This window comes from Adiantum capillus-veneris, chromosome 11 (assembly GCF_014529385.1).
Source record: "Adiantum capillus-veneris isolate H3 chromosome 11, ASM1452938v2, whole genome shotgun sequence".
Taxonomy (NCBI): Eukaryota; Viridiplantae; Streptophyta; class Polypodiopsida; order Polypodiales; family Pteridaceae; genus Adiantum; species Adiantum capillus-veneris.
The window spans coordinates 25101275-25125609 of record NC_140941.1 but is presented as its reverse complement, the minus strand read 5'-3'; the positions used below and the strand labels follow the sequence as shown (position 1 = coordinate 25125609).

Genomic DNA, 24335 nt, shown 5'->3' with positions numbered 1-24335 from the left:
TTCTATAAAGCTGCAAAGCTTTCAAGCCACTCAAAGTAATAATGGTCCTCACTCTCCCGCGCAAACCATCCGTAAAAACCAATCTCGGGCTCTCGAGATTAGTTTTAACAGATTGACGATCCAGATCCTACGACGACCACAATTCAAATAGGAACTCTTGATCCCATGCTTTAGACCCCGTGGCACATATAGACGCGGGGTGCTGTAGTAGTCAATGCACGCGGCAACATGAGACATTCGCCAAGTCATAATCTATTATAATAATACTCTCAAACCTTAGCACTGTCAGGCTAAACTGTTGGAAGCTTCCAGGTCGACATTGCCCACACACGCCACTACAATTTCCGTTGCAAATACGTAGCATCTAATGCCCCTTTCTATTCTTCCCGTAGCAACTACTATCATTGACTTTAACCTTACGTCGAACATACCCACAACGATTCCGAGATTAGTTTCTAGAGATCGACGATCCAGATCTGCGATGACCACGATTCAAATAGGAACCATTGATCCCATGCTTTAGGTGGCACATATAGACGAGGGTGGCTGTAGTCAATGCACGCGGCAGCATGAGACATTCCCCAAGTCATGATCTATTATAATGATGATACTCTCAAACCTCAGCACTGTCAGGCTAAACTGTTGGAAGCTTCCAGGTCGACATTGCCCACGCACGCCACCGCAATTTCCATTGCAGGTAAGTAGCACTTAATGCCCCTTCGTACTCTTCCCGTAGCAACTGCTGTTACTGACTTTAACCGTACCCAGGGCAACATTTTGCATCTAGCACAGAGAAAGTACCCTCCTGCCACTACCTGCTTCCGTGTTCGGCTCAATTTTGAACTTCTCATGGAAGATTCTATGGTGGATGGGCCATGTTCCAATATCGCACCGCCATCTGAAACACATGAATGCACAGCCTCTGTACAGGTGTGTTCTTTAGCCCAGTTACAATGAGTGCAAGTTCAGGCTGCAGGATCTACAGGCAAGTCCAGTGGCTGATTCTGTGAATGGTTGATGTTGTGTTCGACTCGAAGTTATTTGCATCAAGTCAGCAATCAATCCAACTGTAGGACTTGGCGTCTTGTTTTCCCTGTTATGGGATAAAAGTGGTTGTTTACTGTTTGCGGATGTTGGACAGTTTCGAGAAATGTGGCCATGAAGTCCACAGAAAGGGCTGTGAAAAGGCAAAGAAGTAGTTGAGCTCGGATCTCACTACAACCACTTCCGATGAGTGGTCCGAGAAAAATACATTGAACTACCACTCTGCAACACTTGGAACACTTCAATGCTTCACAAACAACTAAACAACTGAATAACTGAAACCGAATAAGAGACTAAAGGGAGAAGATGGTGGAGTGGGATGCTCCTGCACAGGAGAATTGGTGGCCCTGAACTGCCATTGTTAGCACTCTGTGGTCGGGTATTTATTTATTGATTGAGTGTCCTCAAGGACAGGAATCTGCAAGTCCGTTCCGTCTTCATGCACCAAGTGTGTGTTTGTTTTATCTATGTGCCTACACCCAAGAATTTTATATATGGCCCCCTTAAAACTGGGGTGTCCTCCAAAAGCGATTTCCAAAAAGTGAAGTGTAGATTGTGCTTTTTGATATTTTTGCAAGAAATGAAATGAATGAAATGTTTATTTACGTTGGCAAAAGGCCTTAAAGACCTACGAGACCAGACAATCACATGATTGTAATAAGATCCAAGTGTCTAGTATAGAAAATACAAAAGAGTAGGATAAAAATTCTAAAATGTGAACTGGAATAGCTGGCTGGTGTCTGCCAAAGCCTGCACTCCTTAGTCGTCTGCCACTGTAAGTACCATCACATGAACTCTCTTATGGGCCATTGCATCGTGGCATCAATTTCCTCTTGTGCAAAGGGCCTTGTATGAGCTTCTTTACGCCTCTCATTAATGGCATGGATGCGGCGTATGGTAAATATGTCGGTGACGTGATCTGCGAGAGGTTCGAGGGCATCGAAATCTACTAGTCTTGTAGCTCTATCTAGGAGAGTCCCATGAACTTTAAACTAATGTGTCCCATAAAGCATATTTGTGCATGTGTAGCTCCAACAAGAATAGCCCAAGGCATCTTTGATCAGTTAATCTATCACCCTAAATAGAGGCCCGGAGACAATGAAATCGTCCTTGTATCTCATAGTATACTAGGCACCCACATATTTAATGCTCCTCTGTCTTTGGCTCTAAGTTGCATAGCTGGTGTATTCGTTCCTTTGGGGGTACTAGAGCGTATCACATCTCTATGTGCAAGTGATGAGAGGAGGTTTGAATCTAACCTATGACATTTCGAAGCCCGTGCAAGAGGTCTTATTTCAGTAATCTTGGTCGTAAGATAAATCCATCCTCAATAAGAAAATGCTTTTTGCAAGAAAGCCGTTCTCTTGTGTGACGGGTTTTAGGGTTAGGGTCTTTGCGTCCAGGTCATAGACGCATTTGATCACTACGTTTGTTTGACCAATCACCGATTCTCTCTCCCTAGAAAGGTGGTCCATGTCAATCTATTTGTTAGAGCCAGAATACTCTATGCCCTGCACAAACTCTCTCTTCTCTTTTATGACATGTACTTGCATCTGTGATCATCTATGAAATGAGAAACACTGAATGACTTGTGTACCCTGTTTTTTTTAGGGTTCAGGTCCCTCGGCCAATGTTCTATATGTTGGTCAAGTTAGGATTTTTATTCCTAATCTACTTTGTGTTTTAGGCCAGTCGGCCGGTTTCAATAAGTTGGGTAGAGCTTGTTCTTCTTCTTCTTCTTCTTCTTCTTCTTCTTTTTCTGCTAGGGTTTAGGGCCTAGGCCCCTCGGCTGAGATCTATTCCATTGGTTGAACTTGGTGGTGCCACATCATTGACTTGTCGTGTCACAAACTGATGACGTGGCATGATCGTGCAGACAGAAAGCGTATGGACATGTTGATGTGGCAGCGTATGGACCTGCTGCTGACGTGGTACTGTACGAACCTGCTGACGTGGACAACATACAGATTGCTGACGTGGCATTGTACAGACTGCTGACGTGGCATTGTACAGACTGCTAACGTGGCAATGTACAGACGTCTGCTTTTTGCGTTGACATGCTGACATGGCCATTGTACGGATTTCCGTAATTTGCTGGCACATTTTAAGTCATAAGCTTTTAAGTTTAATGCTTTTAACATCCCTTGTAATGTTTATAAGTGACCCAAGGGTCTCACTTCTGACGGCATTTGGATGCAAAGTCTGAGAGCGAGCACTCGCGGGAGTTGTACTTTTGCTCAAAGATTAATATAAGAAGTACCGAAAGGGGCGCTAGTCTTTGGGGCCAATCTCTCTTGGCACGGAACTACGCTGGGCCGTGTCGACTCTTGAATTGTGAAGTGTTTTGAAGTGAATCTCTTTTGTGTCGCGATAGAATCTAGACTTGGGGTGTCCAAGCTCGTTACATGTCACAGGGTCTACCTCTAGTAGTAAATTAAAGATCTCAAAACTTGGATTAGAACGTCTTTGTTGGCTATCCATGAGCAGTTGTAGAATAGTAGTAGTCTAGTGTGAAAGATAGGTGTGCATGATCAACTCCAATGGGTGGCATTGAAATGGAGAGCTCTCGGATACGTGGTATGAAAGCAATTTGGGCGAGTATATAATATGATTTTCTTGCACCATGAGGGAGAGGATAACATGTAAATCTTCATGATAATGCCATATGGCTATGCCATCGAGTATGACTAACTTATGGAAATCTCCCATTTCTAGGAGATATTTACCATACTTATCTCTATTGATGTATCAAAAAAGACAATGTGACAAGAAGTTGTGCTTGCATAAAAGTCGCGAACTAACATGATATCTCCTACTCTCCAACACTCCATATCATCATCCTTATCACATAAGGTAATTGCCCATTTGTGCTAGCATAATCAGAGGTAGAAGTTGCAAAGTAGCAAATGGCAATGTAAGAGGGCACCAATGTTCTACGTGCTGAACATCATCCTTATCACATAAGGTAATTGCCTATTTGGGCTAGCATAATCAGAGGTAGAATGTTGCTAAATGGACTAATTTTTTATTTTTGTGAGTAATTTCTATTTACTGAAATTAGGATATTTAAATGTGTACACTCGAACCGTAAAAGTTAAGAAGTGTAGATCTACTGGAGTCGACAAAAGTTATCAAGAACGGACAACTTTGATGTGTCATATTATGGGTGACATTAAGCATCGAGAAGTTGTACCGTTAGTTCAGTGGAAGAGACCGAGAAATAGGTATTCCCGACGCGTCACATGATTAGTGACTGGAGCATCGGAAAGGGAATATTTCATTGGTCTGGAAGGAAATCTGAAGTGGATAAAGGAATACGTGTAGAGACGCAAGGACAAGGATAAAGATGGGTTTTGAGAAGCTTTTTCTAAAAAGCGGGATATTTTTAAGTGCTTTCTGAGAAAGCAGATGCTTTCCCGCGAGGAATCTTTGTCTGCTTTGCATCTTGCCCGAGGATTGCATCCAAGGACGTTTGAGAAGTGTTGTGTAGCATCAATTTTTAGCTCACTGAGTTTTTATTGAGTTTTTAAACAGGTTCACATGTTTTATTAAGTGACCGGACAGCCTCTTAATAAGTGGGTAGCCACTTAATCAAATTAGAAGCAAGATTTATTAAAAAAACACGAGCGTTGTCCTTCCGGCTGAAAAAACAGCAGCGATCTCTCTCCTCTCTCTAAATTAGCACCAATCTTCTCTCTCTTCCCTCAGTTATTTCAGCGCTACCTCCTTGCTGCTATTGTGGGAGGATCTGCGCCAGCTATTCGTGCTGCCCGTCGGAGCCTATTTAAGCAGCCAACACCCTCTCTCTTCCACCAGTTCTGCCAGCGCTAGCATGTACCGCTGGGAATCTGCAAGTGAACACGTGAAGCCATCGTGCAAAGGTCGCTTGTCTGTACTTGAAGCGACAAGTAAAGCTTGTGAATACGCTTTGCGAGTTTTTGTTTCTGTGTTTGTGCTTTTTGACGGTACTCCTTCACGGAGAAGGCGCAAGGAGGCCTATGCCACGCTCAGGGAATCTGGAAACGGAATCCGGAACAGTTTGCGGAGTTTCACACTCAGGATGCAGAGCTCACCTCTCCGGAATTTCTCGCACGGGAAGGAATCGACCATCGAGTCTAAGATTACGAACAGAGGGGTTTCTCCTGTTCTTGTGCTTGTAAAAAGATTCTCCCTAATAAAGCTTCTCTTTAAGGGGGGAAGGGGGGGACCAACCCATCTTCTAGTCCCCAATATTGTGTCGACCTTCTCCGTCGTCTCTTTTGGTTGAGAGTTTATTATTTTCAGCTTATTGATTAGTCGTGTGCGCTTCCGTTTGTGATTGTGGTATCAAAGCTCGGTTGCCTCTCTTTTTCTGCAAAGGAGGACGATTCCGGGAAGAACCATGATGAACCACGGGGAGAACCGTTGAAGATGAACTTCAGCAAGTACGAGTTCAACTCACAGAATTGCAACAGCTTCTCACGTTGCTGGCCATCCAGAAGGTTTTGGATGGAATCAAGAAGCTGCAAGGAACAAATGCCGATAGGTGTCAGGAAAATCTTGCCGGTGGTAACAACTTGAAGGAGGAAAATGTGGAAAAGAGGTGCCGAAGCGCACAAGGGATCTCCGGATTGGAACAAACGGACTTCCAAGAGCAAGGGTCAGGAAACAGAACTCTCTCTGCTGACCGAAAGCAAGGATGTCTCTATCTCTTCTCCATCATACTCTCGTGATTATACTAGTACTTCCACTTCTCATACTATCTAAGCCTTCAAAACGCCTACTACTTCCCTACGTAATACTAAAGAGAATCCCAAGTTCAAGAAGGATAACTGCAAGCGTCAACCACAAGATGCGGGTTTTCAAATCCGGAGACAAGGATGTCAAGTTTGACAGTTACGCGGGACGGAGAGACATCTCCAAGGCACTGTATTTCATCAGCTAGTTTGAACTTGCTTTTGCCAACAAAAACTCTATCGAAAAATCCAAGTTGGGTCATGTTGGGATGTATCTCAAAGAGACGGCAAGCAACTAGTGGTTAACCAAAATTCTGAAAGGTACACAAGCCAGAACATGGACTCAATTCAAATCTGAATTTTATGAACAATCGTCGATTGTTAGCGACCGTGATCCACGCATGACAAGTTTGTTCTGGAGAGGCTTGTTTGGGAATATGGGCACCACGCTCAAATTCTCTTCGTCATTTCATCCTCAAACAGATGGGCAGTCAGAAGAGGCAAATTCTACTGTCCTAGATCTGCTGAAGTGCTATGTGTCAGAGCATAAAGGAAAGTGGGAGCAGTATTTGCCATTGGTGGAGTATGCATACAATAATACATTGCATTCATCAACTGGCAAGGCACCTTTTGAGATTGTTGAAGGTGGCAAGAAAGTTCCTCCCATACTGCATACAAAAGACAAGATATTTGAAGCAGATAAGTATGTTCAGGACATGGATGAAATGTACAAGAAGGTCAAAGTGGCCGTGGAAAAGACTCAGGCAAAGCAAAAGAAAGCAGCTGATCGTCACCGTCATGAAGTGGTATATTCACTTGGTGATTGGGTGCTTTTACGCTTTGAAAAGGCAAGGTTAAAGAAGATGAAGGGCAAGGAAAGATTGTTTCCAAAGCTCAGCATGCGTTACTATGGGCCTTTTCAAGTATGCGACATAATCAGTGATGTTGCATATAGGCTGAAATTGCCTGACAGTTGGAAGATTCACAATGCGTTTCATGTGAGTCTTCTCAGACCCTATGTGGGTGATGTGCCAGAAGATATGCCAGCTGAAGATCAGCCGGAAGTCGAGGAACTTGACGAGATCTTGGTCCCTGAACAGATTTTGGCACACAAAGAAAGGAAAGTGAAAGGCAAGGTTGCTAGGCGTTACTTGGTAAAGTTCAGAAACTATCCACCAATGGATGCTAAGTGGATGGAAGAAGGTGAAGTTGCAGAGTCACCAAGTGTGTTATCACTTTACCTGGAAGCCTTCGATTTGCAACCTACCTTGACCCCTTGAGTTTCAAAGCTACATGGATTGTCAGTGTGACAATGGCTTCTGAAACAAATGATGTACATGGTATTTAAAGTGAGCTCAAATGAAATACCTGTTACATGAATGTTAGAGCTGTACAGATTGTCAGTTTGGCAATTGCTCTTATGGAATGTCCAAAAGTTTGGTTAGTGCTATAGAAGTGAGTATTTCTTGTCAGTTTGTCAAGGATACAGTAGTTGCTTCTATTAAAGAGTACATGTGTAACTACATTCTTAAACTGTAGGTTTGGGTATGCTCGAAAGTGTTACGGGATCCAACGTGTACTATAAGACAGTGGCAAAATGTGCAGCTACCATTTTGTCAGTGGAAAGTTAGTGACTCAAAGCAATGGCAGAGTGGGAAGCTACCACTATGTCATTGGGATAGGGTTCACACGCAGGCAATACATGTGTCGACGAGGTGTTGAATACACCAGGGTTGACAATGAGCATGTATGTGTCGTACATGTGTCGACAGGTGTTGAATACATCAGTGTTGACTAGGAGCATGTACGACATAGATGCAAACGAGGACGTTTGAGATTTTAAGAGGGGGGTATGTCACTAGCGTGTGACTACTATCTATCCTTTTTGTTGATTTCTTTCTTATTATCTATTTACTTTCACTTTTTGGAAACACCCCTCGGGAAATTTAACTGCCCTGCATTGCATAGCTAGTGTGGAACTGTCCAGAGGGAGTCCAGGCCTGAGGGCAAGAGAGCACTAAGGTTGGACAAGGACTATGGTTAGCCAAGTGGGGTCATTGACTAGCCAAAGTGGAATCCTTCGCTACAGAGGCTACATTTCAGTTCTGGATGTGGCCGCAGTGTACAAAGAGGGTCGGATGACCTAGAAAGATACAATGGCAACATCTCCTAAAATTTAGGGAACTGCTATTTTGGGACCTGAAAATGTGTTGGCGTCATTACCTCCGGAATGACAAGGGGAACATTTTCTTGCTCTGCTGCAAAGTCAACTGACGCACCAGTTGAGATATTTTTAGCCGGGAATGCCCAAAGTCGGAAAATGTGCCATGTGGCACTCTGTGAGCATTTTTCTACTCCTGGCCAGAGAGGGGGCGCCTAAAATGAGAGAGGAGGCTGATTTTCAGATTTTGTCACAGGTTAAGAGCTATGGAGTGCTTGCTTTCCCTCTTATGCACAGTGCGGTGCCAGGAGTGATGCCCTGCACGCTACGCATTGCCCTCTCTCTCCCCTTTGGCAGTATGTTATGCCCCTCTAGTGGGCTCTTAATTTGACCAATGTACAGTTGTGTGGGTTCATGCGCGATTGCCGAGGCAAGAGCCTCTTGCACAGGTACTGGATTAGCTAGCGGCTAATCCCCCCCGCAGCTACAGGTGAATTCGGAGAGGTTTCACGCTAGAAATCTCGTCCGATTCAAAGGGCAAGTAGCCCTACAGGTGCGGGAGCTCGAGGACTTGCTACGGATGCGACCGGCACGCGAAACGGAGCCCGAAACAGTAAATTGCAGCCTGCTGTGTATTTTTGCAGGTTTAGGGTTTTGGCCCTAAACGGACCCTAATACCCCCAGGAGGTTCGGGGACGCAAGGGGACCGCTGTACAGGCGATCTGGCGCATTTTCGGGGCTGAAAACAGAGAATTCAGCGTGCTGCAGATTCTCACCAGGTCTTGCAAAGTGCCTGTATGCGTCGGGAAAGTCACTCAATGCGTGGGAATACTGACTGTGAAGGGTCCTAGTACAGTTATGCTGCCGAAATCGGGCCGGAACAGTTGAAATTCAGCCAAGTTTGTGCGGGGCAGCTTGTAGGGATCCACAACGTTTATTCCCTCTTTGGAAGAATAAAGAAATACCGAAAGGGGCGCCTAAGTTAGGGGCCAATCTGATGTTGGTCTTCTCATACAGGTGCATTCTAGCATCTGTATCCCATTCCCCTCTTTTGTGTCACTATAGCGCAGGTATAATAGACGACTAATAATGGGTGAAAGCTAAATCAAGGTTTAAAGTAAAGTCTACCGCCCTTTTTGGATTGAACAGGCCGGTTTCATGGTTCCATCGATGGGATTAAATCACTTTTTCCCATAGAAGTGAGCCTTGGTCAGTTTTGGGCTTGAAGACACAGGGGATCATAGACCAGACACAGGGAATTGCAATTATGGTTGACAGACCAGATGATGTGACTGAAGAGGTTTCCTCTTCACAGGGTCAACAGACACATGAAGTGGGTGAGTCCTCAAGACCACCACAGACAGATGACGATATATTCAGGACCAAGTTGGCTACTACTGTGGCTATGTTCACACAAGTAATGCAGAACCCGAGGTTTTTAGCCTTTCTGCAACCTCCTGTTTCGTCTCAGCAAGTTGGGTCACTGGATCATATTCAAAAGCCTGTTAAGGCTCGAGCACAGGTGATTCATACTGCACAGTCAATGGAAACACCTGTACACTTGACGGAGAACATGCAGTCTCCACAACCTGTGCCTAAGGTGCAAGAACAAGTGGCTGAGATGCCTGTCTTTCAAGCTGTACCAGTTCAGCCCGCCACCTTTCAGCAGCCTATAACTGGTTCTAATGGGCAGGGAAGCAACCTACAGGCTATGCAACAAGTCTTCCCACCACCTTCAGTACACCCTAGCTATTTTGGAGGCGGATCGGTATTCCAGAGCATGGTTGGTCATGCACCTGGAAATCAGTTTTACACGCCAGGAACAGTGTTCGGGGGTGCTCAAACAATGATGCCTAACCCCATGTATGGTGTCACAGGCATGCTACCAGGGTTTCAAAGCACTCAGGGCCAATTTGGGATGCCACAGGCAAATTTTGATATGGCTGGAATTACAAATCAGCAGCCAAATATGGCATTTCCAGGTCAAGTTAATAGCGGCCAAGGAACACAGATGAACCCTAATAGTGTTCCCATGTTTCAGTCACTTCCATATGACAATTTAACGCCGCTGGAGAGGTCAACTCCATACAAAGAAGGTGGCAAAGGTGTAACTTTCACGACCTTTACAAGGTTTGATGATAGAAAGAAGGCTCTCTCATTCCTCCAGCAGTTTGACAAGGCCTATGCAGGGGGAAACTTTACAGAGGCTTCAAAGGTCCGCAAGGCAGCCACTTTCTTGACAGGGAATGCGGGACAATGGTGGACAACTTTATTGCTTCAAGGGCAAGCTCCGTCCACATGGATTTACTTCAAGCAGATTTTTGCAGCAGCATGGTTATCTGATGATTTCGAAGCAGATGTCATGACAGAATGGCACCAGCTTAATGATGCTACTTGCAAGAATCTAGATGACTACAATCGGAAGTTTTGGAAAGCACTTCCTATAGGTTTGTGCCATTGACAGAACAGATTGAAAAATACTGTTGTGGCCTACCTAAAGGATTGAGAAAGTACTGTACGAAGACAAAAGTCACTACTTTGACGCAACTCATCGAGGTAGCAAACACTGGCAATGGTTTGCTCAAGGGAGAAGATTGAGAATTTAACATTGGCGTCAAAATTGAGCCAAGAAGCACGTTCCCAATGAGGCTCCTAAAGGGACTCAGGAGTCAGCCAACGCAGGGAAAGATAAAGCTACGGCTGAATCAGAAAAGGGACCAACAAAGAAATGGAAAAGACGTTTTCCTCGCAAGTCAGAAGAGCAAAAGAAGGTCTTGAGGACAGAGAACAAATGCTTTATATGTGAGCAGCCTGGCCACATTGCTTACAATTGTCCTACAAAGAAAAGGCCAGCTGATTCTGATGACAAGGAAGACAAGAAAGGAAAGAAGCCCATGGCATGATTTGAATGATAATGATGAGCATGATGATTTGAATGATAACGATGAGCATGATGATTTGGATAACACTGACAAGCATGATGATTTGCATGATCAAGATGTGATTTCTCACAAGCATGATGATTTGTATGAAGATGACATGATTGTTTACAAGGATGAAGTTGATGCTTTTTCTAGCGAAGCTAACCTCGTTGCAGATTCGATCAATCACGAAGGATCGATCTTGGCTCTCGAGCCTAGGTCCAATGCACCCTTCAAGAAGAACCAATCTTGGCTCTCGAGCCTAGGTCCAAAGAACCCTTATAGGAAGTATTATGTGTTCGTATGATTAGTGCACACACATTGTTCGAGTGTTTCATTCGTGATTGTTTCTTGTATTTTCGTCAGCGTCTTTATGTGATCCCTTTTCCTAGGCATGACATATTGTCCGTTGAGCACGTTCCACTCATGAATGAGCACGCATGTATGCGGATTGTTCATGCAAAGCTGAAAAGTATGCATTTCAGGAAGTCACATTCCATGTCTCTTCCTTGGCATGACACATTTGTAGAAAGAGCACATGATAGTATGAGCACCAAGCATGGGCATTTCCGTTGTGAATTGCCACAGTTGATTGCTTTAGCTCAGAAGAGAAAGATTCGATCTCATTGTTTGCGTGTGTGTGGTGAACGGTTTGGCACTCCGTCTCATTGTTCATCTACATTGCATGCACAGTCTTTTAGGAAGACAAGATTTTTTCCACTCTTTACATGGAATAGGTATGTTCATGGTTTTGTGTTGGAAATGGTTTCAGGAATTTTTAGCCATGGATATTCTTGAAGGAGAAAGAAGCATGACTCTCGACGAAGTTGAAGCATCGAAGAAACCTCAGAAGGCTTTGTGTCGCTTTCGGCGCGGCCCAAAGAAGCAAGCATTGCACACCTTTATGAAGTTCAAGTATTGCACGACCCACGCATCAGAGTAGGCCGGCGAAGAGTCCCTTCCAGGATTCCGGATGCTATTGGCGATCTCCCTCGACGCCATATAGTTCGGTACCAGTACCTCACTTTGAAAAGGAGGGGATGTTACGTGACACATGCAACTCTATGTGTCCGTGGACAAGCTATAACACGACAAGGGTTCAGTCAGTTCAGTCAGTTTAGATTTAGAAGTGTTCTGACACTTTTGTGAGTCTGTTCGCAGACCGTGCATGCCCAGGCACTTAGTGTAGATGCATATCCTTTGGTTGCACACAGCATGATCATAAGCATTCCCATCAGAATCCATCAGAATCCTTCGGGGGAATTTTCCAGTGCATTTAACCTATTTTTTCTATTTTTGACATTTTTCACTTATTAATTTAAGTGACTCTTGTTGGAAAGTAGGTAGGGAAAATTGAGTAAGTTTGTATATAAGCAAACCTAGGTTAGCACTAATTGGCAGAAGAAGAAGGAGAGCATCAGGCATTCACGTGCAACAGGCCCTCTGGAGACACTTCTCAGCAAGACCAACCCTTGGGCCATGTTCCCAGCCCTAGCGTTTTTCAACAAGGTGTCATCATCAGCACCCGTTTTCTAGCGTTTCCAATAGCAGAACTTCATTGCCAAAGGACTACAGTACCTAGCGTTTTTCATCATAGCTTCATCGCAAGACAACCTCAGCCCTAGCGTTTTCAGAAACCCCAAGTCGCCCCCTTTTGCATGGCGTTTTCAGCAGATAAAGCACCAACAGATTTCAGCCTTTGACCCCCTAAAAACCAGCCCACATCAGCGTTTTTGGTTCCAGACATTTTCAGCCATTAGCGCTTTTGGGATAGCAGTAGATTTGCATCAGATTTCAGCCAGTAGCGTTTTTGTACATCAAGACAAGAGCATCAGTTTTCAGCCCTTAGATCGGTCTCGTCATCCCCGCCGTCGTCATCGATCTCGCCTAGACTTGCATCAGTCACATGCATCCACTTTGTACCAGTTTGTGCAATCAATCATAGACCACTCTCGCCAACGAGAGTGGGGCCTTCAGAGGAGGGTTTTACAACGTCTCTGGTGTTGTATTCTCTTCTCTCTCTATCTCTCAGTTTCATACACTTTCACGCACAGTGTCCATTCACTTGTTTGTGATCATTGCACTCTCTCATTAAGAACGGAAGGCTCTCCCTTCCATAAGAACAAAAGGAACCTTGAGCACAATACGGAGCACTCCTCGTGAGAAAGAACAACATTCATTCCATTGCACCTAACAGGAATATTCAGTGGTTGGCACATCACAATGCAACACAAATGCTCACATATGCATGTTACAAGACATAGAAACATAAAGCCGCCGAAGAACACTCCCCCCGCAAATAACCATCCAGGTCCGGGCCATGAGCTGTTCAACTACTCCCTCATCACTCCTCCCGCAAATAACCTAAAAAGGTCCGGGCCATGAGGTATAGAGGCCTTTTACAACCAAACGCCTCCCTGACTGCTGCAGCCTGCGTCGTTTGGAGGTGCTGAGAGTAACCACTACTCAGACTTCTTAATACTCCCCCCATAAATAACCATGCAGGTCGGGGCCATGAGTAACAACAACAATACTCCCCCCGTAAATAACCATGCAGGTTCGGGCCACGAGTAACAAAAACAATACTCCCCTTGTAGATAACCACAAGGGTCTGAGCCATGAGTAAAAACAACACTTTTCAATCATTCAATACTCCCCCCGCAAATAACCACAAGGGTCCGGGCCATGAGTATGAACAAGCATTCTCAAACATAATTTCTCACTACTCCACCCGGGAGTAAAATCACCAATCATTGAAACCAGTATTAAAACCAGAGTCAAACAATTCAAATCGGCACCAAGACACGTTCAAAACAGATACCATCCATTTCAAACAAATTCCAAACAGGATCACCAAACAAGTTCTCAAACAGATTTCAAACTTAAAAAGCAATCTCGACATCAGTCGAGCTCGAAAAGTCGACTGACTCCTGAAACTTGCACCAAAAAATTAGGGTTAGGTTCATTCCATAGGGTCGTAGCTGAGCACAACATGGTCCATCAGCTCTTGGACAAACAGTGTTTCTTTGGCGGCGATGGTAGTCCCAAGATAGCAATCGCACTGGACCTCCAAGGTCATCTGATCGTGAAGAGACATCTATTGGGAGATGTCGAGAAACTTCAAGTTATAATCTGCCAGGGTTTCCATGGCAAGCATTTCAGGATACCCCCCTTTGCCAGAAGTTGCACTCTGAAGGAAGATGTCAGAAACCATATAACTTCGGTAAAAAATTTTCTTAAAAGCTTACCAAGTCCTTGGAAGTGTGCGGCCTGGTAACTATAGACATTTGCATGGTACTGTCTCTGAGAAAAACAGCAGCTTGAAACAAATCTTGGACCTTCTCTTGCAAGTGATCTTAATGGCGTATGCCCCGTAGGCTGTAATACATGAGCGGTGAAGACGGGAGCGCGCCCGATGCGCGATGAAGTAAGGGTGGGAGTGGCTAATAAGTCCGAGGTCGAAGTCCGAGGTCGGAGGCAGAAGATACCTCAAATAAAATTCCAATAGCTCTGTCTGCTCTTTTGTAGGACCGGTATGCTTTCAGAAAAGCACACGCCTGATGCTCTGATACCATAGTCACAAGAGGGGCACCACGTGCCAATAGAAAAGAATAGACTGAATAGACTTTCAACACTTTATTAACAATTGAATTGAGAGAGAGAGACGACACGCGACACGGAGTGGCGGAATTCCACCCCAGAGAGTATTGGCCCCAAACCTTGGCGCCCCTTTCGGTATTTCTTTATATTGCATCAACACAGTACAAGCCGGTACTCCAGACTCTGCACCTTCTCCAGGAAGCATGCCAGAGAATGAGCCTTAACCTCATATTTTTTTTTTTTTTTTCCGAGAAAAAGATCCTTCTATTAGTTAATGAAAACTGCCCATAGGGCTACAACCACCTCTGCAAGAGAGGGCTACAACAAGCATGATGGGGAGACTCTCCCAATGAAAAAACAGTATATATACAATGGGGCTAAATCAAGAGATGGGAGGAGGGAAAAGCCACACAGGTGGACAGTAGTGCCATTTGAGCACCCCCTGGACAATGGTGTAGAAATGCCCAGGGCGCCAGAGTCGAAGGAAAGCCTCGCAGCGCTCCCGCATGCGGTCGGAGCTGCCCTGTAGTCCCTCAAGCTGTCCTCTGAGAGTATGGATCAACTCTAGCCAAAAGTCACGAACAGTCTCTGCTGGTGGCACAGGGCGAGCCTCAAAGATACGGAAACAACGGGCCCGCCAAATGAACCAAAGTGTCAGGCCACTGATGAGCTCCCAACACTCCTCTCTCTCACTGCACCACTCCAGTGGAGTAATCTCTGTAGCAGGCTGAAGTGTAGGTCGCCCCCCCTTTATCACTATCATCCTGCTGGTGGAAGATAGCTCAAACTGAAGTGCCGGGCCCGTGAGGGTGGACCAAGCCGCTACCCCCCAAGTGTACTGTCGAGCCGTGGAGAGAGCAGGCATCAGCCGAAGAACTCGTAGCCATACCTGCTGGGCCGAGGGACAGTCCCAAAGACAGTGACGCTGACTCTCCACCAAATGGTCACAAGCTGCACATGTGGCCGAGAGACCACTATGCACAAGCTAGCTCCCTATTGCTGTGGCTCTATGTGCGACCAGCCACTGAAACAAGGTGACTCGCCTCGGCTGTCTGGAGTCCCACAGCCTCTGCCAAAAAGCTGCCAAGAACTCGACTGAGAGGCTCTCCTCCAGCCAATGACGTGCTGCAGCGGGGCGGGCCTCTCTCTGTGTTGCAAGTATATGCCGTCCAAGCCGAACAGTGTACTGAAAGAAGGGGACTCCTGGGCGGTCTGCAGAAGAGAAGGGGTCCCTCCATAGCCACTCACCAGGATCCCACTGTACTCGTGCCAGTGGACAGCACTCCCAAGCCCATAGCCTCCAGTGTCCTGTCTCAAGAGCTGCTGGGTCAGGGTCTCAGACGCAAGTCCTCCCACAGATGCCCACAACTCGGATCCTCTGGAAACAGCACTCTGCTACCTGCGGGGCCTCTACTGCAACTCGCTGTAAGCGTCCCCCACCCTGAAGCTCGAAGAACAGGGCTGGGACAGTCTCTGAGCAAGCCCTGACTGAAATGAGAACCTCCAGTCGTGTGAAGGCTCCCATCCACCGGGGTGCTACTGGCTCGAGAGGCGTGAGCCACTCAGCTGGAACTGACTCTGAGATGTCCTGACACATGCTCTGCACCCCTCTCATGCCCTGTAGCTGGACAGCCTGCACCTCCTCCGACAAACCTGTGAACTCTAGCCAGTCACCTAGAGAGCGGGCTGGACTAGCTGCCATGGGACCCCAAGAAACATGAGGCCGACTCCCAACCAAGTGTCCTCTCTGAGTGCTAACCATGGGGTTCCAGACGAGGGGCTGCTGTAGGCGCTCCTCCGTGCACGTCGGCGGTGTTTGCTCTAGGCCACGCCGTAAGAGCTTCCAAGATTGAAGCAAACTCACAGCAAATCGGTCCTCCACTCTCCTGCTCAAACCAACTCGGCGCAGCTCTGTAAAGATCCATCTGGTCGAAGGTTGCCAAGGGCCTCCTGACTGAGGCACCCTGGCACGAAGCGTCTGCAGCAAGAACTCCTTCCAGGGCTCCTCGCCTGGAAGAAGTCCTCTGACGACGAACTTCCCAAGAAGGGCTCTGCTCTGCTGTGCTGGATCAATGATCCCAAGCCCTCCCTGAGAACAAGGAAGCGTGATGACCGACCAAGCCACCTTGGCTCGGGCAATCTGAGTGTCGCGACCTGACCAAAGGAAGTTCCTGATCAGCCTCTCTACCTGGCTGATACAAGAACTCGAGAAGATCCAGCAAGAAGTGATGTACCACATAGTCGCCAACAATACTTGATTGGCAACTACTACTCTACCAGCCAGCGAGAGTCGTGCTGAGCTCCAATGTAACAGCTTTCTCCTGATGGACAGGAGAAGAGGAGCAATCTGCTGCTCGGGGGACAAGTCCAAACCAACCTGACAACCCAAGTACCGAACTGCAGTCCCTGGAGGAATCCACCTGAAACCCTCTCCTGGCATCCAATCTCGCACAAGAGCACTGCCAACCGAGAAACCCATTGTCTTTCTCCAGTTGATCAGTGCGCCCGATGCATAGCAGAAGGTCTCCAAAGCCTGCTCACATCTGTGTAAATTGGCCTCCTGGCCCTCTAAGTACAAGGCCGAATCGTCGGCAAACTCAGCGTCCAGAAGCTCATCTCCCCGTATAGGGAGTGCTAAGCCCCTCGGACCAACCTGCTCTTACACCAAAAATCTGCTCATCGCCTCCGCATAAAACAGACAGAGAAAGGGGGCAAGAGGAAAACCCTGTTTGACCGATCGTGTGAGCATGAAGTGCTCACCTCTACCGCTTGCCAAAAGCACCTGGTTGTGAGCCTGTCTGTACAAAGCTGACACCCCTCTGATCCAAGCATCTGAGAAGCCCATCCTGCGTAGCGTGCCCTCTAGAAAGTCTCAGTCAACTCTGTCGTATGCCTTCTCAAAATCGAGAAGAAGAATCACAAGGTCCTCCCCACGGAGTCGTGCCAGGGAAGAAGCCTCCCAGAAGGTGAAGATGTTGTCAAAGATACTGCGTTCCTTGACAAAACCTGTTTGAGTCCCATGTATAAGGCTCTCCAAAAGTGGTTGAATCCTCAAACTCAGAGCCTTGGCAAGAATTTTGTAGGCTGAGTTTAGGATGGTGATGGGGCGCGACTGTCGAATCTCATCCAAGGAGCCACCCTCCTTTGGAATGAGGTAAATCAGGCCCTCACTCATGCTATGTGGCATCACTCCTGTGAGCAGAATGTACTGAAAGGCACTACAAAGATCTAGGCCAAGCAGGTCCGAGTACTCCAAGAAGAAACTGGGAGTCAGCCCATCCTCACCTGGACAGCTACCACGAGGGAGGGCCCTAAGAGCCGTGTGCAGCTCCTCAAGCTGAAGAGGTATCTCTAGCCTCTGGCACATCTCCTCAGTCACAAGACAAGGCATCTGTGCCCAAACCTGCTCTCTGCATGCATCCTGTCTCTTTGACTGGGGATTAGCCGACAGTAACTCACGGTAAAAGTCAGTAGCAACTGCACGCATATCCTCGGGCTCACAAACAACTGACCCATCTGGTCTCCTCAACCGATTGACCTTGGCATGCGAGTGCCGAGGTCCCACTGTCTCAAAAAAAGCACCTGTCACTCTGTCACCCACCTGAGTCCACTGAGATGCCTGTCGATGAAAGGCAAACTCATGGCGCCTCTCCTCTGTGTAAGCAAGCTCCTGTCGAGCCTGCTGTAACTGCTCCTCCAACCATGGACTGTCTGGATGCTGCTCCTGCATCCTCTGTAGTGAAGCAATGCCTCGTCTGAGACGTTGCTCCTCCTCTCTCGCTGCAGCCCGTCGAGCCAGAGACTCCTGTAGAAAAAAGTGGCTAAGTTGAGCTAGGCCTAAGGCCACTTTGTCTGCAGGTAGAGCCTGGCTGTCCATGCCCTCTGTCCAGAGAGCCTCTACCCTCTCTCTGAGTGCTGAGTCCAACAAGACCCGCTCTGGGATGTGAAGCATCGTGCTCCCACTCCTCTGCCTGTCTGCCACTGTGAGGATCACTGGTGCATGGTCCGAGAAGGATGTCCCTGCCAGGATGCCCACTGAGCCCCCCACCAAGTCACTGAAGTGGTCACTAGTGTAGAAGCGATCCATCCGCGATAGATTCACTCCTCCCACTCTGCGGTCCGATCTAGAGAAGGCAAGACTCTCTGGAGGCCTCACAAAGCCAGAATGCTGCCATGTATCCGAGACCCTCAAAGTCATACACAACCTCTCCCAAGCTGCTAACTCGACTCCATGCACAGTAGCATGGCTGCCTGTGATCTTGTCAGAAGGGTCCTCCAACATGTTGAAGTCCCCTCCTACACACCAATGGTCAACCTGTGGCAAAGACTCGACAATCTGTGACCAAAACTCTGCACGAGCACTCGCCACATTGGGCGCATAGATGTTCAGGAAGCCCACAAGGCCACCCTGAAGCTGCATAGTAATCCACTGAGCCTTGTCTGGCACAATAATCCCTCTGCCCACAATGGCCTGCTGCAATGAGTCCGCAATGGTCATACATACCCCACCCTGGATGCCTCCAGGTCCAAAAGCAGCTGACCAAAAGGTATCATACCGTCCACGCAAAATCTGACCACATCGCCGAATGTGGCTCTCAGACAAATGGTGCTCCTGAAGCATAAGGAGATCAATCTCTCCTCCCACAAGGCGACGCTGAAGCTCCTGACGCAATCGGCCCCGCTGTCGCTGAAACTGGGGCCCACCTAGTCCCTGCACGTTCCACGAGACGATCCTCATGGGGAGCGATAGAGAACAGATGCTGTCGCAGCAGCAAGACGGGCTATCTTCGAGGTTGGCTTGGATGGGGAGTAATCTGCATCCGAGCGTCCTCTAGATAGGCGAGACTGCAGTGAGTGCCTGGCCCAAGCCCAAGCAGAGCGAGCCGTGCGTAAAGCAACCTCCTCTGCCCAAGAGTCCTTATGAATGTATACATAGCAAGGCAAACACTGCGTATCAGCAAAAAAGTACACCACAATGTGCCTACATCCTGCTGAGTCTGGGGGTGTCACCGCAAACTTGGCCAGTGGCCACAAAGTCTGCAGCAAATCTGTAACTCCAAGTTCTCCCATGTGGTGAGAGAACTCGAGAACCTGTGTATGCAACCATCCCACCACTGAGTCTAGGGACCACTCTGTCTCGGTCCTCCCACAGAGCGGGAAGGAGAAACCAACTGCTGAGTCCAAGGCCTCTGTTCCCCTAGCGGCGAGGAACAAAGGGTGGACCCTGAAGCAGGCTGCCTCATGGTCTGCTGCGGAATCGCCGAGGAAGCGAGTGAACCCGTAGTCGAAGAAATCCCAGCGGCGTCGGAGGTCAATGCTCGTCAGACCACGAGGGATAGCTGCAAGGGAAGATGTCTGAATCTGCAGAGGGGGCCGCAAGAAGGGCTGACCCTCTCTCGCTAGGCGACTCGTGGCAAAGGCGTTGCCAAGAGATCTCCTAGCCGCCGGCGAGGGACCAGTCTCCTGAGTCGATTGTGGTACTGGAGCAGGAGGAGGGGGAGAAGGAGCTAGGGGGGGGGCGGAGGAGAAGAGAAGCGGGGTGGGGCGACAGAGACAGGAGGGCGAGGAGGGGAGTAGGCGGGAGCAGAGGGCGGGGGATGGGATGTGGAGGAGGAGGGGAAATCTGAAGGTGGGGCGGCTGGCGAGGGTGAAGCTGAGGTGGAGGCTGGCGTAGGGGGCTCCTCCTGCTCAAGAGGACCAAAGCGGTTCCCCGTGGGAACCCACTGCTGCTGAGTAGGCACCTGAGGGCCACTCTGAGTGCCAGGCTGTCGCTGTGGCCCCTGGCGTCGACGGCCATGGGCCTGCTGCCACCCCTCCTCCGCTGGAGTCCCAGGCTCGGAGGATGGCTTTGAATCTGTGCGCTGTGCCGCTGGCTGTGGCTGCGGCCCAGCCTTGGCAGGCTGGGGCTGAGGCTGAGGTGCAGGTCGTGGCCTCCTCCGTGGACAGGCCTTCGCTAGGTGGCCCATCTGTCTGCAAATGAAGCACTGGTTCGGGTGACCCGAGTACTTCACACTCTGTCTAAACCAACCCCCACTCAACCGAGGCAGAAGGATGACCTTCGGGAGCGTGTGGGTATCTCTGACCAAAACTCGAACTGAAGGGATGCCAGCCGCCTTGGCAGTTACTGATGCTGCCGTGTGAGGTGTCTCCAGGACAGTCCCGATGGCGGAGCCAATTCTGGAGAGAAGTGGAAGGTACTCCCTCCGTAAACCCGGAAAGCAAACTGAGATGGGGATGTCTGCCTCCTCTACGAGCACATCCGAAGTCGGGTCAAAACCATGTCGCCACTGTCGAAAGTGGGCGCGTGATGCTCGGATGGCCAGTGGACTCATAGCTATGACCTTGGAGGCCATCTCGGAAGTCTCAAACTCGATCTGGTAGTACCCCCGTCCGAGAATCTGGACATCCAAGATCTTGCCCACCTCTACGAGAAGGCGAGCTTGGAGAAGGTCTCGCAGCTCTCCTCTGCTAGGACGGGTGCCGAGAACCTTGCAGATGACAGAAGTCGCCTGCAAGCGCTCTACCTCTGCGGCAAGGCTCGCTTGCTCTGTCGGCGAAAGAGCAAGTCGAATGGTGGGCTCAGCGGGGTCGGGCGAGGGGGCTTCAGGCGAGTCCCTCTGAGGTGGAGCTGGAGCCTCCATCTGTGTCTACTGCTGAGTTGAAGAAGCGGACGATGAAGGAAGTCTGCAACCGAGTACACCGAGTACTCGTCCGAAGAAGAAATGCTGCAGAGCCAGGTGTAGAAGACCTTCGGGAACAGTAAGGACGACGGGGGGGGGGACGGAGAGAGCGGCGAGCGAGAGACAAGAGGCTGCAGGCGGGGTGGGGGAGAAGCGGCCAGGGAAGGGGGGGGGGGGGCAGCAGACGGGCTGGAGGGAAGGGGGGAAGGCAGCGGACGGGCGGGGGGGAAGGCAGCGCGAGGGTGAGGGAGGTAGCGAGAGGGCGAGGGGGGGGGCAGCGCGGGGTGGCAGGAGGCAGCGCGAAGGGGAGGGGGGGCAGTGGGGGGGCTGGAGGAAGTGCGAGGGCGAGGGGGGGGGGGCGAGGAGGGGCAGCGATGGCGCAGCAGGGGGTGGGGGGGGAGCGTGCAGCAGTAGCGAGCTGTCTCAGCAAAGGACGGTTTACCTTAACCTCATATTTAAAGGCCCTTGGCCTAAAAAAGCAATTACAGTGAAAAGCCTTCAAATTCAAAAGCATCTGGTCCAAAAGAAAAGCCAAAAAGCTACCAGCGTAAATCACGGAAATCCGTACAGCTTGCCACGTCATCATGCCAGCGCAATTTTCGAAAATCGCCGTACAACTGCCACGTCATCAACTTTTGCGTGTGTGTGTAAGTCTTGCTTTATTTTAATCCCTTTATGTCACTGGGGCCCCATCGAACGGGATCCCCATAAGTTGGTAGGACTTCTTCTTCAGTTACTTGTTCTTCTTAGGGTTTAGGCCCCTCGGCCAGCATCTGCAAGTTGGCTCCATTCTTTAGGCTTTGACACGTCAGTAGTTTGTGACAGTTGACAGTTCAAAGTTTCTACGAAGGCAACCAATGCTCAAGATGGCACCGCCATCGCTGTCCTTGCCGACATAGTGTCAGAATTCAGCAGTTAGCAGATTTGCAGATTTCAGTCCCTAGCGTTCTTAAATTTCAGCCCGTCTTGTCATCGTCATCATTGTCGTCGACATCATCGGCAAGTCCATTGCATCTAGACCATTGTACCAGATTTGTGCAATCAATAGCATAGACCTCTCTCGCCATAGAGAGGGGGGCCCTTGGAGGAGGGTTTGACAACTGTCTGGTGTCGTATTCTTCTCTCTCTCTCTCTCTCTCTCTCTCTCTCTCTCTTTGTCTTAGCACCTTCGTTCACAATGTCATTCACTTTGTTTGTGATCATTTGCACTCTCACACTAAAGGAACGGAAGGCAGAGAAGGCTCTCCCTTCCGTAAGTAAAAGGAACCCTTGAGCACAATTTGGAGCACTCGTCTTGAGCAAAGTTCAACATTCACTTCCGGTGCACCTTACATTGGTATTAGAGCTTTGACAGTGTTCAGTATCACTCAAGGAAAGAACCACAAGAATTTTTTGTTGCTTGTTGCGGTCTCACGTAACCCAAGTCCCCTTGGGCGTGTCGATTCCTAATTGTGTTTTTGAAGAGTGACAGGAAACCCAAGAAAGAAGGGCTTGTCCGGCCTCCCCTCGTTTCTCTTTTCACTCATTGAGAGCAAACTGTGCACTTAGCGGCTGGCCAATCAACGTGAGGTGGTAAAAAGCAACCTTGGTGTGAGCGCAAGGCCACCAAGGGGTGCGCCCGCAGGGAAGAGTAGAGCTCGGGTAAGAGAAAAGCCTTCTCTAACAGAGATTGCAAGCTGAAGAAAGACCTCAACAACCTCAAGAACTCAAGAACCTCAAGGACTCAAGAACCTCAAGAACCACAAGAACCCAAGAACCACAAGAACCCAAGTTTGTCGTGAACTAAGTACCCAAGATCTCAGTGTATGGCCAGTGTGATTTCTCTGTCTTGGGACTACCATCACCACCACAGGAACACTGCCTGTTCGAGGCTTGTTTCGACTATTCAAGAGTTTATGGACCATGCTCGGATTGGCTACAACCTTATGGAAGAAATCTAACCCTAATTTTGATGCAGGTTTCTGAATGGAAAGCAAGTCGACTTTCGAGCTTGACTGATGTTGAGAATGCTTTTTCACTTTGAATTAGCAGTTTTCTGAATTTTGTTTGAGAACGTGTTTGGAATTTGCTTGAAATGGATGGTATCTGTTTTAAACCTGTCTTGGTGCCGATTTGAACTGTTTGACTCTGGTTTGAAAACTGGTTTCAATGCATTTCATCTTTCTATACGTTTCTCTTAACAATACACTCATGAAAGAGCACATGTAATCAGTTTTGTCACAAGTTTGTGATGTGGCATGCCCAACTTAAAGGATATGGCAAGGAGGACCAAAGAAGAGGTGGCCGAGGGGGTTAGCATTTGAAAAACCTAACCCCTACCAACTTGGCCGATGGGCCTAAACCCTAACTAACAAAGCGCAAGGGCTGATTTTCACATTCCGTAAATTGTGTTGGCTAGTGATGTATCCCGGTGTCGTTAACGGCCCGGGTAACTGTAAAGGGAGACTAAACTCCTAGATTTCAGTGAACCCAAGTGTCGGTGCTGCTAACAGCCCACCTTGGCTATTTATCAGAATGTACTTAGAGCTTGATTTGATTAATTGAATTTTACGGTGATTGCCATAGCCTTTTTCACCTGTTCTTCTTATTCTCTCTCTCAACTCTCACAGCCAGAGGCCCGACGCCTTCCCGGCATCTGGTGAATTGTTAGGTGCAACCGAATGATTGTTTGCGCTTTGCTCAAGATGAGTGCTCCGAACTCTGCTCAAGGTTCCTTTTAGTTCTTATGGAAGGGAGAGCCTTCCGTTCTTGATGGAAACTGCTATGATCACAACAAAGTGAATGGACACTGTGCGTGCAAGTGTATGAGACTGAGAGATAGAGAGAGAAGAGAGATACGACACCAGCGACGTAAAACCCTCCTCCGAAGGCCCCACTCTCGTCGGCGAGAGTGGCCTACTTATGATTGCACAAAGTGGTACGATGACGATGCAATGGACTGATGCAATCTGGGACTATGCCGATGACGACGACGACTTTGGGGCTGAAATCTGTGGTCTTCTATCTGCTGAATTTCGAGACTGTTTCGGTGGCTGAAAATGACTGTTTTGGCTGCGTTTTTATGGGCTGAAAATGAGGTTCTTCTGCAACCAACTAGGGCTGAATCTGCTACTGTCTTCAAAGCTGAAAACGCTGCTGCATTTGATGCGAAATGGGCTGAAAACCAAAAACGCTGGACTCTGCTGTAGCGTTAGTAAAACGCTGGGGACTTAGG

At 48.3% G+C, this 24335-nt stretch overlaps 1 protein-coding gene across 3 annotated transcripts in view; it reads left to right on the top strand.

Annotated features, from left to right (window-relative positions):
- The first annotated feature begins 540 nt into the window (after positions 1-540).
- The window catches only part of LOC147447010 (uncharacterized), a 162910-nt gene continuing 139115 nt past the window's right edge, over positions 541-24335 (top strand). For 2 of the 3 annotated variants that reach the window (XM_086522920.1, XM_086522919.1), the window contains exons 1-2: positions 541-697; positions 769-930. In XM_086522920.1, the coding sequence (XP_086379046.1) occupies positions 602-697; positions 769-930 (258 nt within the window). In that variant the 5' untranslated portion in view covers positions 541-601. The remainder of the gene's footprint in view (positions 698-768; positions 931-24335) is intronic. The other variant, XM_086522921.1, reaches the window with a different exon arrangement.